Here is an 18,781-nt window from a genome sequence, read left to right as displayed (position 1 = left end):
GTACTGTAGATACTTTTCCCACTCATTCAGTTGAAGCAGTTCACGAGGGAAGCAGATCATGCTGCTAAATACTGACAAGTATACTTTAGGTCAGCCAGGAGTCGAAACAACTAATTTCCTTTTAAGTATAAAGCATACTAAACAAGCTAATTTCTCCCCTCTTCTGGTAGAGTTCATGCTAATTTCAAATCCCAAATTAAATTGTTACCAAAAGAGTAGATTTAAGAATATCCCAGCCTTAGTATTTCTGTTACCAGGTTCCAAAGAACTAAATATCTCCTATAGGATTATAGCAGCTGACATAGCTAACATATGAAGTATTTCCTGGACGGCATACAAACACAGATGATGTGCAATCATTTCTTGTTTAACAGAAAATTCCTATCTGAACTAAAAAAAAAGAACCTGCTTTTGTGATGAGCCACTCCCCAAAATACTATGGGGAGAGCTAAAGGATGGGGCATGCAGTGGGGATTCAAATTGCTGAATTGTGCCTTGTTGATGTGTCCCTTTATAGTCTGTATGGTGGTTATATGATGCAGCCTTCCCTAGGCCAGCGCCCTGCAAATGCTTTGGACTATGACTTCCATCAGCCTGTACAGCAGCACTTGGAATACCCATAAATGCTAAATCTTAAGACCGTGGGCGGCTTTGGATAATGACATTAACAATTATAGTGCCTGGATATAGCTGTAGTAGAAAAAGGTCTGTGGACTGGGTGATAAAATAGATTGCTTTTTGTTTGGGTTAAAAAAACAGATGCAGTATGTCATTGAATAAAATGGGTGTCAAAGATACCTCACAATGTACAGCCCAAAAAAGGGGGGGAACTTTAAGTCTGCAACTTGCACGCTTTTAACTTACGTGCATTCAGCTTTACCCAAAAAATTAAAAGGGGGTGAGAAAGGTGTAGGGTTCTGGGGGAGATGACTTTGGCAATCCCACTCACTATTGAACCCAATGGGTTTTGACTATATGCAGTTTTGGCTTTAGGTGCAATCCCTGGAACATAGACCCTGTGTGAGTTGTGGGCCTGCTTACATTCCACGTTTGTTACCCTCCCTATGACCTTTACTACCTACAGAGATGAGAATTGTTCAGAAAATCATCCACATTCACTCATACAACTGAAACAGGCTCTGCATATCAAAATGTAGCTCTTCATCAGTTTCTGTAGTCCACTGGCGCTTGTCCTCATTCCTGTTACAGGTGGTTCACCTAGTACAAGCTGGCCATTGAGCACTTTTTTTTCTGCACAAGGGAGTGACAGCAATGCGCAACCTGAAAGGACTTTTCATAAATGGTTCACACTTTTTAAAAACTGTTTCTTATGACCCACCTTATCATACTTTGTCATTAAAGGAGACGCTCTCCTGATCACCACAGTTGTGCTTGTTGCCATTGTGTGTGTGAGAGAGAGAATGCCCTCGGGTGTTTTCAGCTTTCCTCCCAGTCTTGGAGCTGCAGTGGTGAGTGGGGATTTTTCCAGCAGTTGTGTGGCACTGGTGGCTCCAAGAGGCGCATAGCAGCCTCCTCCTGAAATGTGCTAATTGGATTTTGTACTGTAGCCACATAAAGTCACAATTCTGCTTCCCTCTACCTAAAAAGTCTGTGCACCTTCCCAGCCCCATTTCAGTGATGAAACCTCCCATTGCCTTGTCACCTGATACCAGGAGCCCATGAGTTTCACACATAAGAGTAATGGTGGTGTCTTCCCTATCTAGTGTCTTGGAAAATACCCCAAAATGCAACCTGAGTTAAAAGGTGATGTGTTTTGTGATCATTTGGTGGGATCACTTTGAAGGTGTTCTGTGAACAAGCCCCTGCTCTTGAGCCATTAAAAAGGTTTTACGATCAATTGGTCTAGAGGTTAGCATGCATGGCTATGACCACACTCCACGATGTGGCTTACCCCTGCCCTGCCAAATCTTGGGAATAAGATGTATTCTCAGTCTTAGCAATAAATAATGGATATGTTGAGAAAGTTAAATTAGGAAGGCAGTAAGAGATCCTGTGATATGAAGGTGAATTTTGCCCCTAGTCTGTCCCTCTATGTCCCCTTTTCCCTATATGTTACTCCTCTGGAAGTTAAGCCCTGTCTCCTAATTACTGCCCAAAACCTCATCCAAGTTCTGCAAAACAAGCATTTCATGGTCATTGCTAAGAAAGCAAATTAAGCAAAAGCATCCTTAATTTGCCTGGTTTTGAATAGCACCTTTCAGCTGGAGAACCTTGGCTTTCTTAAAGCAGGATTCTAAGCTCACGGAGAACCTGTGTAGTAGCACCTGGCCGGGGGGAACCTGTCCAGTGGATTAACAAAAGAGTCTCCTTCGGCTTTCACTTTTTACAATGTTTTTAATTGATGATCTTGCCCAGCTACAATTTTATCTACCAGTTGAATTCACTGTGTCTGCTGTTGTTGGTTGGTGTTGTTGTGTTGTTGTTTTTAAATAATAGTGGCAGTTGTTGTTCCAAAGAAGAGTGGGTTAGGTGCCTAGGCTGGGCTGAAGCAATAAGAGAGGGACAAGTTGGCTCCTGCCATGGTAGCAAGGAGCCAGTTGAGTGTCTTTCCCACGGTGGCATCCATCTGTTGTTTTCCGGTGTATCTCAGCAACTCTTTCCATATATCCCCCTTGCTATAGCTCTTCCCAGACAATTCTCCATCGTTCTTATTTTGTCAACCTCAGTTTGGGCAGCAAGAAGCAACCATTAACTGTGCGGGAGGAGGCATAACCTTGAACTCTCTACTCTATAAAACATTGACCTTCTGGTTATGTGTGTTAACCATTGTGCCCAGAATGGATTAGACCCAGTTGCCTCCTGTCAGATTTCCCCCACAGGAGAAAGGTCTTCTTCTTTTTTTGCCCTTCTGAGGTTTATGATGAGCAATTGTGACAGTTGCACTTCTCTTGAGATGTCACCAGTCACTAAATTGGAACCACTGGTTGCCTTGGCTAGGAATGGACTCAACTTCATCACAGATCACACCAACTGGTCAATAAATTGTTTGCTTATCTGATCCATATTGCCATACATATCCCGTCTTCCATTAGTCTGTTTTTGATAAGGCCTTTTCCCTCCTGAGCCTGATTTACGAAGTGGGGGGTGGCTTATAAGCCCGGTGCCCATCGCAGACGCTGTCCTCAATACTCGAAGCAGCATCGCGCAAGACCTTTTGGACGAGTGACAAAAGGATCCCTGATATACCTGGCTTTGGTTCATGGTGAGGATCTTGTAACCCACCTGCCACTGGGGTAGATATGGGTCTTTGACATGCTCCAGCCCGGTCATAATTAGCGGACTCCCTGTGAGTGTAGCTTGGGGTAGTGGAATGTGACTCACGGACAGCTTCCCTGTTTTTTTCCACTAAGTGTTGCTGTATCATCTTCAATGCCATGCCAAAAATGTCTTTTGCATGCAAATCCAGGGACCACGGCTTTTCTGAACAACTATCAGGGGATGCCGGAGTCGAAACCTTACGGTCAGCAGTAGAGGGCTGCCGCATGCCGCTACATTCCAGTTTATCCTTGATCTCCTGACGTGCTTTTTGAACAACCAGGGAGCAGAGTTTATTGACGTATGAAGGTTCATCTGAGCTTCCCCTTGGACCAGGGGTAGTAGGGATCAGTTTGTCCGATGAGATGGTGTAGGGCTGAGTTTTACGAGAACCACTTGCAGGTTTCAGTGCGTGCTGAAATCCAATTGCGTATTTCTGAAGGTCGTTGCTCAGCCAGCTCACAACATTGAGTTCCTCAGAGGAGCCTTGCTTGAAAAGGCAAACCGCACCTTCCGTATTATTAGGATTGTTTCGCTCGTTGTCTTTTATTACAATAACTTCTTTATCCTCCAAACTCGCCAGGTCAAGATGATTGTATCCTCCTCCTCTCTGACATTTGTCCTTCATATTTAAGCTGGATACATCAACAAAACAGATCATTTTGCGATCCTGGTCTTTCTGTCCTTCAGGGCAGTAGTGGTTTACTTTACATACGGCCGCCTGACTGCGCAACCAGTCGATTTCATGTGCCATATCTGTTGTTTTAGGGTGGAGCTGTCCCCAGGGCCATAGAGCGGTGGTGATGGTGTTTTAGTTGAGCAGCTTTGATCCTGCCAGACTCAAGGTGTTGCCTCCTCTCTTAGCTTCCCATGCTCTTCTAGTGGCAGATGGGATTTTCACTTGTGTGGACAATTGGTTTCTATGACAACAGTGACATCATAAAGCATCAGTATCACCAAGCAACCAGTGGTGTACTTAGGCAGTGCTTTAATAAGAGTTTGTGAAAGAAAAGGCAGAATCTCTCCTGGCACACAAATATTAGACTGCTTTTTAGGGATTATTTTATGTAGCCCACATTGTATCCAGGGGGTCATTTTATCTTTGAGGGTCATAAGTCTGAAATATACTTGAAGATTGCCTAGCTCAGCCCCTGCCCTAAGTTTGTCTGGCAGAAAAACTGTTAAAATCTAAAAATGGTGGTGGGTAGTTGGGATGCTTGTCAGTTTAAAAAGAAAGATTGCATTTTTAATTGTGGATTAATTAATCTGGAATAACTGCCACCTATGTTTCTTGAACTAGGAGCTGAGATATTTATAAGGAGAGAAAGTTGAGTAGGGTGGCTTAACTGGTACTGTGTTTAGCCTTTTGGGGCATTCTGAATAGTCAACCTGCAAGGAGGAAAGTGTGTTCACAAATGCACTCGGTCCCCTCCGCCATTCCTGTAACCATTGCCCTCCCCATGTTCCCCAGTGACTTTCTACAGCTAGTAAGTCCCCTGTACTTGTTGAGGCTGTGGTGCCTTTTGAAATGCTAGAAAATAAGAGTTTCAAAACACCTGAGAGCCTCCTCTAGTACAGGAGTCTTCCCCATTGCAGACAGTCACTAAACATGTGTAGTGCAGCAGTATGAAGGATGGAGGAGCAGAGTTTGCAAGTTTGTGTATGCTGTCTCCTCCTTGCATGTTTCCTTAAGCCCTGTTCAGAATGCCTGAAGGAAGGCTTTTGTTACCAAAGCAGACTATATTCCCCATCTGCTCATTGAAGGAGTTTAGAGCCAGTATGGTGTAGCGGTTAGAATGTTTGGCCAGGACCTGGGAGACCAGAGTTCAAATCCCTGCTCAGCCAGTGAAACTCACTGAGCCATTCACACACTCTCGGCCCTAACCTATTTCACAGGGTTGTTGTGAGGCTGTGGTCTAAACCACTGAGCCTCTTGCGCTTGCTGAACGGAGAGTTGGCAGTTCGAATCCCCGCAATGGAGTGAGTTCCCGTTGCTCTGTCCCAGCTTCTGCCAACCTAGCAATTTGAAAGCATACCAATGCAAGCAGATAAATAGGTACCACTGTGGCAGGAAAGTAAATGGCGTTTCTGTGCGCTCCGGCACTTGTCACAGTGTCCCGTTGTGACAGAAGTTGTCCTGGCCACATTACCCGGAAAGCTGTCTGTAGACAAACACCAGCTCCTTCAGCCTTAAGCGAGATGAGTGCTGCACCCCATAATCACCTTTGAAACTTGCTGAAGAAGGCTGCTGGGTTTGAGGTCTTCTTTTTGTGATCTTGAATGTTTCCTAAAGGACATGGAATCCATTGCCTATAGACATTTTGTGTTATAGGGAAGATCTTATTAGGTGCAGTTTCTTCCATTGCAGTACTTCAGTAGTAGAAAAATGTCTGTACTTAATTCTTCTCTCCTGTCCCAACTGTTGAAGGAGCCATGAGCTGTGTTGGCATTTGTTTAATTTGATAAAAGTTTTGAATTTAGGCATTAGCTGAGTTTTGTCTTTGACTTATTGAGCATTTTCTTTTCTTTAGCCATTCTTGGCTATCTTAATGTGTACGTGTTTTTGAAAAAAATATTATAGTAATATGAAAAATGCTTCCTTTAAATGGAAGAATTGCTGAGAGACATCGCACATTCTCACCAAGTACTAGTCTTATCACTGCTTCTGGTTTCCTCAGGACAAACTTTAGCTTGAGGCCTATTTGGCAGATAACAAAATAAAATTGGGAAATGCTGGGTTTCATGTTGATAAGGCAGGAAATTTGGTAAAAGCAGAAATAGATGAGTATATCCTAAAACAGGCTTCCGTTAATACAGTTGGAATGTCTTTTTGTCTTTCCTAAAAATAAGTTTCCTTTTCAGAACATACTTGATGAACTCTGCCGTATGGCTGCACAGGACAAGGCAAGCTTGGAAACATTGAAATCAGGGAGCTTGGCTCTGTGTTAGAGCATATGTCACTTGGAAAGGCCTGAGTGAGGTGGCAGCCTGAGGCAACTGATTTTTGGTGTCATGAAAGGGCAGCAAATTGTTGGTTGATGAATTATTGTTTTATTCCAACAGGCTTTTGGGAACTCACTGGTTTGTTGGCTTGTTTGCTTGTTTGTTTTACAAGGCTGGATGAGTGAAGGCTTTCTGTGCTGTCCTGCTGAGCATTAGAATGTTTCCAGGGCCATTAGAAGCATGTCATAATAATTCATTCTATAGGTTCTGTGGCTAAATTCACCATAAAGTAATCTCAGATCTGCCACCAAATTCAGTTTTGGGCAGAAGTGCTGCATCAATATGAATGAGTCTTGATTTAAAAAAAAAAAAATCTCTAGAATGAATGCAGCAGAACATTTCTAAAAGAAGAAAGTTGAGTCAACTTCAGTCATTATTCTGCAGCAAAATGCATAGTGGTACAAGCTATTCTGGATGTTTCACTGGAATAAAGATGAACAAACATGTACAGGATACCAAGGACAGACTTTTCCAGAACGCAGCACATTGCATTCTTTGAATCACTCACTCTTCTGGGAGAGTGATAGCAAAACTGCATTCTTGTAGGCCTTGCCAAATGTGAATTCTGGAAGTTGTGCAACATCACTTATCTTGGAGCATTAATCATGTAAGTGGTCTCTTTAACTAAGCCTCAGCAAAGTGCCAGCCTAGAATGATTTTGTATATTCAAAGCTTGCCTTGTGTACAGTTGATGGCTACTGGTATGCATGAATGAGTCAACATAATGCACTGGTGTTCCACGATTTGAAGGAATATGCACAGTAAATACAGAGACATTGTATTGACAGATTGTGGTGCAGGTTGCTGTTTTCCTTTCCAAGGAAGAGGTTTGTGAAGAGCCCTTTCTCCACTGTTTTGATTTACAGCCTGCTTCTTCCCCCAAACAGAAGCCTCCGGCTTGAATTGTGCGCTGCTCTTTTCCTCCCCAGCTTCTTGTAACTCTGACGTGCTTATGTTTTTCAGGCCCTCTGTCGAGCAGTTTTTTCTACAGCTCAGGCCACATGGTCAACGCAGATAACTCAAAATAGAACCACCCTCAAACCGGGACTGCAATGCGTTGCTTATGGCTGGTTGCCTTGACTCTGCTGCCTTTCCTGTACTGTTATCCCCTCTGCCTCATTTGACAGTTAATGTCAGGTTAACGGGGCTGTTCTGCATTATGCATGTGCAGGAATTGCGTGGCTCCCATTCCTTAGCCCTTCCACATACTCCAGATGTGAAGAATCATCTCAGTGGTCTTTACATAGGCCAGGGACAGGCATATCTCCTGCCCCCTCTCCTTGGTTTGAGTTCCTTTGCTTTCTTCCCTGGTCTCATTTAACTGTGGTTTAGCATTACAACTATGCTAACTGCAGCCGCATCTAGGCATCACATTCACATATTATTGGCTTGCAAAGCCCAAACAATCATTTCTTCTTAGACTTGAACCAATGTCAGCGTGGTGTGCGAGGGGTGGACAAACTAGGATATCAAGCAATGGTTTGAAGCTGGTTATGCCACCTGATATGTGTAGGTTCAGAGTTCATTGGCAAACCACAGGTGTCAGCGATGGGCAGGAGCCAAGGAGTGGAGGGATGTGTAGGCAGAGGAAGCAGGTTCAGTGGAAGATGATCCAAGGGAAGGGATCAGTGACTGGTGGGGTGCTGTGCTCCTCGTGAGTCACCTGCCAGTGGTGGAATTGGGGAGACAGGAGGAAGAGACCAGGCAGCCAGAGACAGGGGAGATGGAGACAGGAGAAGAACTGCAGAACGCCTTGGATCCCAGAGAGGAAACTCCCCGGTGAAGCCAAACCAGCTCAGTTTGACTGTATCTTCAAAGAACATAGCAGGCAGCAAGGCAAGTCCCCCCCCCCCCCGCTGCATTTCAGCAACTATCTCATCGCAAAGAGGTTTGCATCTGTCACATGTGGCCAGTGGAGCCAAAAAGGTTTCCCACTCTAGAGGGTTGTCTTGGGGTCACTATGACCCTTGGCCCCCCCTAAGGACACAGTTGGCTCACACCACAGGCCATATTTGCAGTATTCAATCTGCAGAATTTCCAGCTACGTACAGTTTTGCTACATTGCAAATCAAAGCCTGAGAAACTTCCATGTTTGGGCTCAGCAGCTTTGTGCCAAACCCAGCTTCCAGTGCAGATGGCACTGTCGAATGCATATTGGATTCTTCTGGTGAGTGGTAGATAAACGTTGCTATTCAGTCGGTTGATAATTTGCAACACTTATTAGAGGTGGAATACTCACAACTTCTACTGCTCAATGTAGGAAGCAAGCATTTTCAGTTTCCTTCCATGAAAGACAAGCCTTGCACAACTGGTTTCATAAATCAACTGTGTGACATCCTTGTAATCCAATGAAAGTGCTTTAGAAGGGAAAGGACAAAAAAAAATATTCTTAATTCTACTTAATTACAGTACCACTGTCAGCCAGCCAAACAGATTTGATGACACATAAATCCCAACTGATATAAACAGGAGCCATGCTGGAGCTTGTCATTTCTGTTCAGTCCCGTGGCTTGTGCCCCACTTGTAAATTGTAAATTATTTCCAGTGGGTCCTCCCTGAAGAATTTTTCTATTGTAAGAGAGGATGTTACTCTTAAGGAATGGCTCAGATGTTGCTTCACTATTGACTCCCATTAATCCGAAGCAACATTGCCAGGGTGGCCCATCACCCAGGGCAATGGGAATTGTAGTCCAGTTACAGCTGCAGGACCATAGGCTCCCCATCCCTGTCTAGCTTAGTATTGTCTACACTAGGGGTGGGAGACCATCTTGATCAGGCAGGCCGGATCCCAAATTGGTAGCACTGTGGTCTAAGCCACTGAGCCTCCTGGGCTTGCCAAATTGAAGGTTGGTGGTTTGAATCCCCACGACGGGGTGAGCTCCTATTTCTCTGTCCCAGATCCTGCCAACCTAGCAGTTTGAAAGCACGCCAGTGCAGGTAGATAAATAGGTACCGCTGCGGTGGGAAGGTAAACGGTGTTTCCATGCGCTGCTCTGCTGTGTTCCGTTGTGCCAGAAGCGGTTTTAGTCATGCTGGCCACATGACCCGGAAATGCTGTCTGTGGACAAACGCCAGCTCCCTCGGCCTGAAAGCAAGATGAGCACCACAACCCCATAGTCGCCTTTGACTGGACTTAACCGCCCAGGGGTAATTTACCTTTTTTACCCATCCACAGATCTCTGTTTTTGACAGGTGGGTGGATGTCAGGTGGAGCTGTGCCCACCAGAAGCCAGCAAGACTTGCATTCGGTGCTGCATTTAAACATCTTAACGTAGGCCATGCTGTCAAGGAATACTTGGGATCACACTCTTAAGCTTGCAACAGGGGTCAGTGCCACTCAGGAGCTCTGATTGGGATCTGCTGAGTGGAACCAATCCAAGCTGGGCTTCTGTATTCACCACCAAATTTGAACAGCCACAGTGTGACCTGCACCTAATGACAAGTGAGTGAGGAGGGTGTAGCTAGACAAAATGGCTGCATAGGCCCAATTGGAAGGCCTAGGACCTCCATCTCTCTTCTATGCTAACTGGCAGGGGCTCCCCAGAGTACAATCAGGGAGCCTTTCCTCGCCCTGAGTGGAAATGCCAGAGCTCTACCACTCAGCTACAGCCCTTCTCCTTGCCGTTAATTGTGACAGACCCAACCTCGCCCTAACTGCATGTTTTAGGTTGGAAGTCTTTGTATATACGTAACATTTGCCATGTGTGTGGGAAGAATATTCTCTTCAGAGTCAGCTACTAGATGACTACTGCTTTTGCGCATCTGCTAGGCTGCAACAGTCAAGACCACATAATATATGAGACTTCACTTGCAGGGCAATATCCAGGCCAAGATTTTAAAGTTGTCAGCTATGATATAAATATTTATAGGGCAGATATACTAAAAGAGAAAAAGGTGTGCACACATAATAATATTAAAAGAAAAAGAAAAAGAACAGCATCTGGAACATTTAGGACTATTTGTGGTTTTCTAGCTGTGATAGACAGCATGTAAACAAGACGGATGAATCTTCCAATAAAGACCACACAAGGATAAAGCTGATATTTGCTTGGATTGAGGTTTTGTTGAGAATGTAGCTTTGCTACAGTAGAGCAGCTGTAGCCCTTTGAGTGCATGGGTGTGATCTTGCATATAATACTTGCTAAAATAGTTTGCGTGCATTATGTGGCACAGTGGCTGGCCGCTGTCCCATGCACAAATATTTAGAAGTTCCACAACAAACACACACACACACACACACACACACACACACACACCAGACTCTGTAGCTTCCATGGCTTCTTCCTTTCACTCAAATCCAACAATAACCTCCTACCCCATCCTGCCTGAAACTGTTGTTTAAGCCGTTCATGTTCTTATTGTAAACCAAGCTCTTATTCTTCAAGGCTCCTTTTGGGAGGGGGAACCCTATTTTAAAGCTTAGGTGAAGTAAAGCACCCCAGGTGGTGGTGCAGTCCTACTTGTTCCACCCTTGCTATGAGCCTGGGGCAGGTTACACAGGAAGCAGGCATTCACCAAATGTGCCAACTTCAAGGGAGATAGGAAATCTTCTCTTGAGTGGGGAATAATTCAGTACAAGTTAGAGAAGAGTTTGGGGTGGGCTTTTTTTGCACAGCCTTGTGTTTAAGCTCTTGCACGGTTGCTAGAGGTGGAAAGGAACTGCATCCAGGGAAGGGAGTGCATTGTGGGAAGTGGGGTGGAACATTCCTTGCCCCCTCCATCAGCCCATGTTTCTATGCTGGTCAAGGCCCTTTCATGTACCTGCAACATGGAAATATAGCAGGGCGAGTGGAGGAGGTACTGAGTCCATCAGGCCCTTTTATGACTTAAAAGCAGACTAATGATTGGTTGGTTTGCAGGTTAGGCTTCTGTGAACTTTGTAAGCATGAGTAGGATTGGACTGTAAAGCCAGCTCTGTTCCGTGGGACCAACTCCCAAGTCAGCGCCCATAGGATTGCAGCCGTATATAAAGAGCTGATGATGTTGCTGCATTCTGTCATGTGTTTCATTGTTTTGTGATAGCAATATTATTTTTGGCATTCACAATGAATTTTTGCAGGGTAGTAAATTTTTTTTCATCATAAGGAAGCTGAGAACAATATTTCCTGGAATGAGATTATTGTCTCAGCTAATCTGGTACATAGGTGTGTTTGTTTGTTTGTTGTGCATTTATATTTAAGCATTCCTTAGTTTTGGTTTGTATCATTTGTACTGCTAACTTCGGGGGGGGGGCATTATTTAAAAGCTCTGGTTCACACGCAGATAAGGGTGTGGTACAGCTGTAATGGTTACGAGAGGGGAAATTGTATCTTCCCCCATGTCCACTTCCATTTCTCTCTGTTTCTGCCATTGCTGCCAGGTCTTCACCATGGTTAAAGCATCTATGCTCACCTTAACCATGGTTATCACTATGCAAGGTACCTTTCCATCAGGATTTGGAAAAAAACAGCTTCAAATCCTTGTAACAGTGGTAATTCTGTCTAGCTTGGTGCAGGTGCAGCCTATAATCGAGAAAGGAGGCAGAGAATTTACACATGGCAGGGTATAAACTGGGATTCCCATGCCCCACTTCTCAACTGCTAACAGGGAATGTAGGTCAAGAATGTTTATCCGCATAGGACCAAACTGGCATTTCTCTTTTTGTTGTTGGCATTGTTCACAACACAAAATTAAGAAGTGTGCATGCACACGAAAGCTCATACCAAGAACTAACTTAGTTGGTCTTTAAGGTGCTACTGGAAGGAATTTTTTTATTTTGACTATGGCAGACCAACACGGCTACCTATCTGTAACTGAAACACAAAATTAATTTGTTTTCTCCTGTTTTTAAATACAGGGACCCTCTAAGGCTTCAGCAGCTGCAAAACCAAATCCGACTGGAAAAAGAATCTGCCCAGTGGTGCCCTCAGCAGCAAGCTGGTTTCCATCAGACTCTGCCCTTGTCTCCAACTTTCCCCCCTCCACCTTCATTCCAAGAACTCGAGTCAAGTCACTCTGCCACTTCTCCTGGGCAAATGAGCGTTCTGAACTCCCATTCTGCTCCCGCCATGCAGTCATCCGGCTCCTTCAACTATGCCCGTCCTAAGCAGTTCATTGCTGCGCAGAACATCAGCCCTGCTTCCAGCTATGTGACTCCTTCCTCCGGATCTTCAACATCAAGCCTTCCATCTCCCATGTCTCCAACAGCTTCTCAGAAACAATTTGGTAGAACATCTGCTCCCTCTTTCTCTCAGCCATTTGCTCCAGAAGGGGAGTACCCGTGGTCTCCTTCTCCGCCGCCTCCACCTCCACCAGTTTTCAGTCCAACATCATCTTTTCCAGCCGCCGATTTCTTTCCACTGCCGCCACCTCCGCCACCTCCTCTCCCGACTTCTGTCCCTTCACCCTCTGGCAGCCTTTCTCCAACATCAAGGTTTTCAAACTCCGGCCAGTCCCCAGCCGCCTTCCTCAGCTCCATGCTGCCATCCCAGCCACCTCCCATCTCTGTCAACGCACTAGGACTTCCAAAAGGCGTCACACCACCGTAAGTATCAATGTTTGATGGACTTCTCAAAACAATGATTTATTAGTCTTGGTTTTACTTGTAGTGCTTTGCTTTTTGTAGGCACCTCCATGACTGTCTCCATAGTTAACGTATTATTCCAGTAGGATATCTCTCAGAGCACATTTGTATGGCAGGTATCTCAGCCATCATGCATGGTCTTCTACCAGCATTCATTCCCCCCCCCCCCTTTCTTACATGCACATGGTTGTTGGATGCTGCTCTTATATCTATAGCCAACTACTTTTCCTCCTCAGTCCAGAATAGGAAGTTGCATTTCAAGGGCAGTCAAGAGGAGTAGCCGATCCACAGAGTCCTCATTGCCCACCAGTTGCTGGCTTCAAAATAATTTCCAGACTTCACCTAGACTTTCCTTTCCCTTGGTCCACCCTCCTGAGATGACTAAAGTTATTGTTTTACTCTGGGTCCCTGTCCTTGGCAACATTACAACTTCTCATTTTTGCCACTTCCCTTCTAAGAAGGTAGGTATGTGTGTCTAGGTCCAAACATGCAGTATGTGAAACAGCCGGGAAGGGATGGCGCTGGGCACCATTCTGAGCCAACCAGCAGAGCAATAACTGGCCAGGTGCATATTTGGAAGGCCTGTGATTGCCAGTATAATCTCTTATTTCTACTCGTATTACTTAAAAGGGTAATGGTAAAGGACCCCTGACAGTTAAGTCCAGTCATGAATGACTCTGGGGTTGCGGCGCTCATCTCGCTTTACAGGCCGAGGGAGCTAGTATTTGTCCACAGACAGTTTTTCCAGGTCATGTGGCCAGCATGACTAAGCCGCTTCTGGTGAAACCAGAGCAGCGCACGGAAACACCGTTTGCCTTCCCGCCGGAGCAGTACCTATTTATCTACTTGAACTTTGGCGTGCTTTTGAACTGCTAGGTTGGCAGGAGCAGGGACCGAACAACGGGAGCTCACCCCGTCACAGGGATTGGAGTTGCCAACCTTCCGATCGGCAAGCCCTAGGCTCTGTGGTTTAGACCACAGTGCCACCCACGTCCCTGCTCTTATTACTTAGGATTCTGCTAATTGTGGCCATTGGGCTTTTGAACTCTTATACTGGGGTAGAGCCTTGATCCCAGTATCTCCCCCTTCCCCGCCCTGACAATAATCAGCACTGCAGGAAGCTTAACCAGGAAAGATAATTTTAGATTATTTTGAACCACTGCAGAGATAAAGAGCCGCATTGGCCTCCTTTGACACCACATTCCTTTATGGCCTTGGCCAGACCTTCCCTTTCAGCCTTGCCCATTATCTTCAGGTCTTCCCCCACACAGTGCCTTTTCGCACCTAACGTCGTTCAGCTGTGGCCTGTTGTTTAAAAGGTCAAAAGCTCATTTGGTTTCAGCTCCCCTCCTCCTTACTTCCCGGTGGCTGTTTCTACCTGGCACAAAGTCTAAGGAGTTAATAGCAAACATGTCCTCCACATTTTTTGGGGGGGGGGAGTTGAGGAAATAATGGATGAAAACTCACTATAGCTAAATAGAAGAATGGAATCAACTTGAAGCCAAAGGAGACATTGTGATTTCCCATGAAACCAAAGTTTTATAGAGCTCTCAATCAAGGCTCAGTAACATTTGTTCCCGAACCTGTGGCATGGGAACATGAGCAATAAATATCACATAAACATTTCAACCCGAAGGAGCTTCATTTTTGTGAATTAGAGGCCTCTGTAGATTGTGGATTTGGCAGCATTGCCGGAACCATCATTGTTCAAGTGAACATCTTCCAGTTGGACAGCTTTAAAGTGCTAGATTGCCAGCATATAGGTTTAGGCATTCCAGAATCTTGTGTTTTTAAAAACACACACAACCAAAACCTATGTTTCTAAAGGTTTGTTTACTGCATGCAGAAAACATTTAGAAATAGCAACTTGGATACATAATAAAAACCAGTTAAACAATTGCTTAACTTGAGAAATACGTGCAAAATTGAAGAGTATGCAAGAAGGCCTGGAAATAGAATGCACCGCCAATGAGCGGGCTGTGGCAATCCCTGGCAAAATTCCTGGAGCCCAGCCAGCCCTCTTCCTGTCCACAGAGATCTGTGAATTTGCTTCATAGACATACCGGTAGTTTTTTTCCCTACCCTCCTCTGAAACTCGCTCCGGGCTTTGGGTAGAATAGTTTAAAGAGAGTGGTGTGTCCCGCTGGTCAGCTGATTTGTGGGATGTTGCTCCCTTTTTAATGAACTAGAATTTGGGTTGTCCCTTCCATTTCAGGCTACTATGCTCCTTGTCCACAACCTTAGCTGTTGCTGTCCCTTCCTTCTGTCTACAAGTGGTTATCATGTACAGCAGAGATTGCTGCTTCCTATCTATGCTGTGGGTCTGGTTGCTTTGAATCAGAAGATTCTGAGTGCATTTTTCAGTTGCATCAAAAACAAATTGCAGGCCTTAATGCCTATTTTTCCTCTCTCTGATTGACTGTGTTCATTACAGCCACCAGGTACATACATAGCTGGATCTATTTCCTAGTCCTCTTCAGATCATGTAGCCATGTAGCAGAATCCCAAACTGGTTCTGTTTCGTTCCTTTCTGTTCATATGAAAGTGCAATTTAATTGTATCTCCAATGGCAAATCCAAATTCTCTCTCTATTTACATTTGTGGAGTCACATGGTTGAGCCTGAAAGCACAGCTGGCTCATAAGGAGTCTCTGCAAATATACAGTACATAACCACTAGAAAGAGAATGTAGAGTTAGTCATCAGTCCATGGCTAGACTGGAATCCCTTGCAACGTCAGAGGGCAGGAGAATGCATTTTCAGCTTGTGGGTATGTCAGCTTGAAAGAGGGATAGAAGCAGGATTTGTGCAAGATTGGTTGTTCACATTCTTTGGTGCAACTCTGAATGTTCACAGAGAATTCTTCTGTGTGCATAACTCCCAGCAGTAATGGCTCTGAGTAGGAACAGCCAGCCCCAAACATAATAAAAGCCTTTAAAATGTAAAAGAAAACATTGCTTTGGAATGGGCATTGTTTACGCATTCCAAAATTACCATTAGATTTCTTTTCTTTTCTTGCTGATGTTAAATTTAATTGCTGTTTCCATGTTTTTCAAAGCAGTCAATCAAATATGAAAGATCTATGAGAATTGAGAGGATTAAGGAATGTTATGTGGCAGGGGGGAGAGGTTGCATTTATTTGAGTGGAAGCAGCTGGTTGTCTCATCCAAATGTGCTTTTTGAATTTGATTTTGCTTCGGTAACTACCAAGTCACCCAGTGTCCACTGGTTTTTATCATTTCCTTTCATTGATCAGGGATGCTCATAAGCAATATCAAAGGAAGACAATACATCATGCTGCTAAGCAATTCATTAAGCAGCATACCCCCCACCTTCTAAGTGAAGCTGGCTGGTCTGCTGTGCGAAAGACTTCTGCCATAAATGTGTGCATGCACATGATGTCACAGATAATGGCTTCAGTTGACTAATGCAGTCTTTTGTGCACAAGCCCTTTGCCAGCTGTAGTAGAAGTGCCCAGCACACTAACTCAATGCTACAATATCCCATATATATTGGGTTGCAGCCAACGTCTTGATTACAAGCGGCAGTGTGAGCTCTTGATCTCTTCCTTTCCCTGGATTTTTTTTGGGGAGGGTTGTGGGGGAGTCCTGACTCACATTGCCTTCAGTAACAGCAGTTTGGGCCCCAACAACTTTTTCTTCTTCTTGCTCCTCCTTATCTATTGGAAACAAAACCAAAACACGGACACTTTTAAAGGTTTGGGGTTGTTTTTTATTATACCAAAGCAGAAGACATTGGTGGGTGTAGCAGTAGTACTCACACTCTTGAAGGAAGCGAGGCATTAAGGACATTGTTGTCCTCAGTCCCATTTGGCACCTTAATAAATCCTGTTCGGAAAGAGAATCCTGAAGACAGGAAAAAAGCCTGGCTGGAACACAGGTTTTAGCCAGAATACTCTGAAGTTGCTGCTTCACAAGAAAACATGGGTGATTCCCCATAGTTGCACTTGTTCCAACTTTTATCAAATATCTCTGAGAAACTTCATAGTGGCTCACCCAGCCCCCGCCATGTTATTTTGTAGACAGGTACTGTGAAGAGCAATGTAAATTATGTTCAGTATGTGCATAACATAAACTGATTTTATTAAATTTGCCCAGAGTTATGAAGGACACAAGCAGTTCTTTGTCCAGATGCGCCAAGTCTCATTCATAATTTGGATGGAGTGCTGTGGGTTACTCCTCAATAAGCATTGGCTAGTAATTTGGCTTAATGGGAAGCTGGGGGTGCCAACTTTAATAAAATATAGGGGGGGCAGGTAAGCCCCACCTCACATAATTGATCACATGATGTGGCATGCACATATCATTTGAATGGCAATGCCCATCAACCTTGGAGGGGCCCGACCCCCTCAAATATTTTTTTGGGGGGAGCTGAAGGGACCTTGTCCCCTAGGAGTTGGCTCCTATGATGGGAAAGAAGGCACTCTCCAGGTTGGTACAGTAGCCAAAAGGACTGACCTCTTCTACCTTGACAAATGGTTGCATCTGGAAGGGTTTATTTCCCATATGCTTTTTATCTACTTCTATTTCTAAGTGATTGCTGCAGTAAAAACATTTTTCTAATGACAAGTGACCTGCTGTCAGTCTCAACTAAACAAAGCTGCAAAGCATATGTCATACTCTATTGAGAGAGAGGGAAGGGTGCCCTGGCTTATTTACTCAGGATCTTTTGGTAGGGCACAAGCCAACCGTTTGCTGCTTTTGGCTTACTGACCTGGCTAGAGGCCTATGCACTTGCCATGTTAGAAGGGGGCCTCATGGGTGATTGAAGTTAATGCAAGTTTACTTTTTAATGGGAATTTTGTTTTATTTTTGGTAAGTTTTGGATAATATCTAATAGCTGAAAAACATAGTTGGTTTTATTTTCCCTTAACTTGTATATTTATTTTATATATTTATTAAAAAATATGTTGCTTTTTGGTTTAGATAAAAAGGGCTCAGGCGGTGGTATTAAGGTTCTTTTTTAGATACCAAAGAACACAAGTTCCATTTATGTGAAATTCAGGAAAAGGCTTTAAAGAAATAAATTACAATAGATTTTGCTTAATATGGGGTTATGTGTATGGATTAAAAGAAAAAAAAATATGAACATTAATATCAGTGTAACACTCTTATTCCCAAAAGATCCTTAAGAGTATATTGTAGCTTATAATTCTCTTAATTTCATTAATAATTATCCAAAATGGTTGCAGAGTGGAATACAGTAATCACTTGTGGTTATGTTCCCTTTCAGTTCACTTCCCTTTCAGCTAAGGGAAAGTTGTCTTTCCAGCAGTGAAGATCAGTATCTTTATGGTTCTGATCTTATTTGGAGTCATATACCAGCAACATGTTCTTTTAAAATTTGGATTTGGCAGATGCAGCATAATGTCATTGGTCTTGTTTGCACGTCACATTAAGCCAAACAGTGCAAGTCTGTTGGTACACGGTCAGAAGAAAATTATAGCTGCTTTGCTCCTTCTTGGCTCCTGCTGTTGCTACACTGCCAATAGCTGAGCCATAGTTTGGCTTAGCATTATGTGTGAACCCAAGCTTGTGCTTTGACTCCCCACAAACAGACCACAAGCAGTAAGCCAAAGACAAACCTTGGTTTGTTTGGAGTTCATAAGTAATGCAAAGCCAAACCATGGCTTAGCTCTCAATAGCGCGGCAGAAAGAGGAGTGAAGTGGCCATGATTTTGTAACTGTATCCAAGCACACATGCTCATTCAGGCTTACCCAAATTGGCTAAGTGTTATGCATAAACCAGGCGATTTGTGTGCTAATTTTGAATTCATTGTTTCCAGTGAATATTTTTGTATCTCCCACATTTTGTATGGATTTGGGGGGAAAATGTTTTGATAGACAAAGTAATAATTATTTATTTATTTATTTATTCATTCATTCATTCATTCATTCATTCATTCCCCACCCATCTGTCTG

General features: G+C 44.0%; 1 protein-coding gene across 6 annotated transcripts in view; it reads left to right on the top strand.

Moving 5' to 3' along the window:
* Positions 1-18,781, top strand: part of PALLD (palladin, cytoskeletal associated protein) — a 240,967-nt gene that overhangs the window by 191,514 nt on the left and 30,672 nt on the right. For 5 of the 6 annotated variants that reach the window (XM_081208669.1, XM_081208668.1, XM_081208670.1 and 2 more), the window contains one exon: positions 12,116-12,802. In XM_081208669.1, coding sequence (XP_081064795.1) covers positions 12,116-12,802 — 687 coding nt within the window. Of the gene's footprint in view, positions 1-6,527; positions 6,887-12,115; positions 12,803-18,781 lie in introns of those variants that run through there. The other variant, XM_081208672.1, reaches the window with a different exon arrangement.

Source organism: Podarcis bocagei (assembly GCF_964188305.1).
Source record: "Podarcis bocagei genome assembly, chromosome: 9".
Lineage (NCBI taxonomy): Eukaryota > Metazoa > Chordata > Lepidosauria > Squamata > Lacertidae > Podarcis > Podarcis bocagei.
Note: the sequence above shows the minus strand (reverse complement) of the source record. Positions and strands in the feature narration are given on the sequence as shown.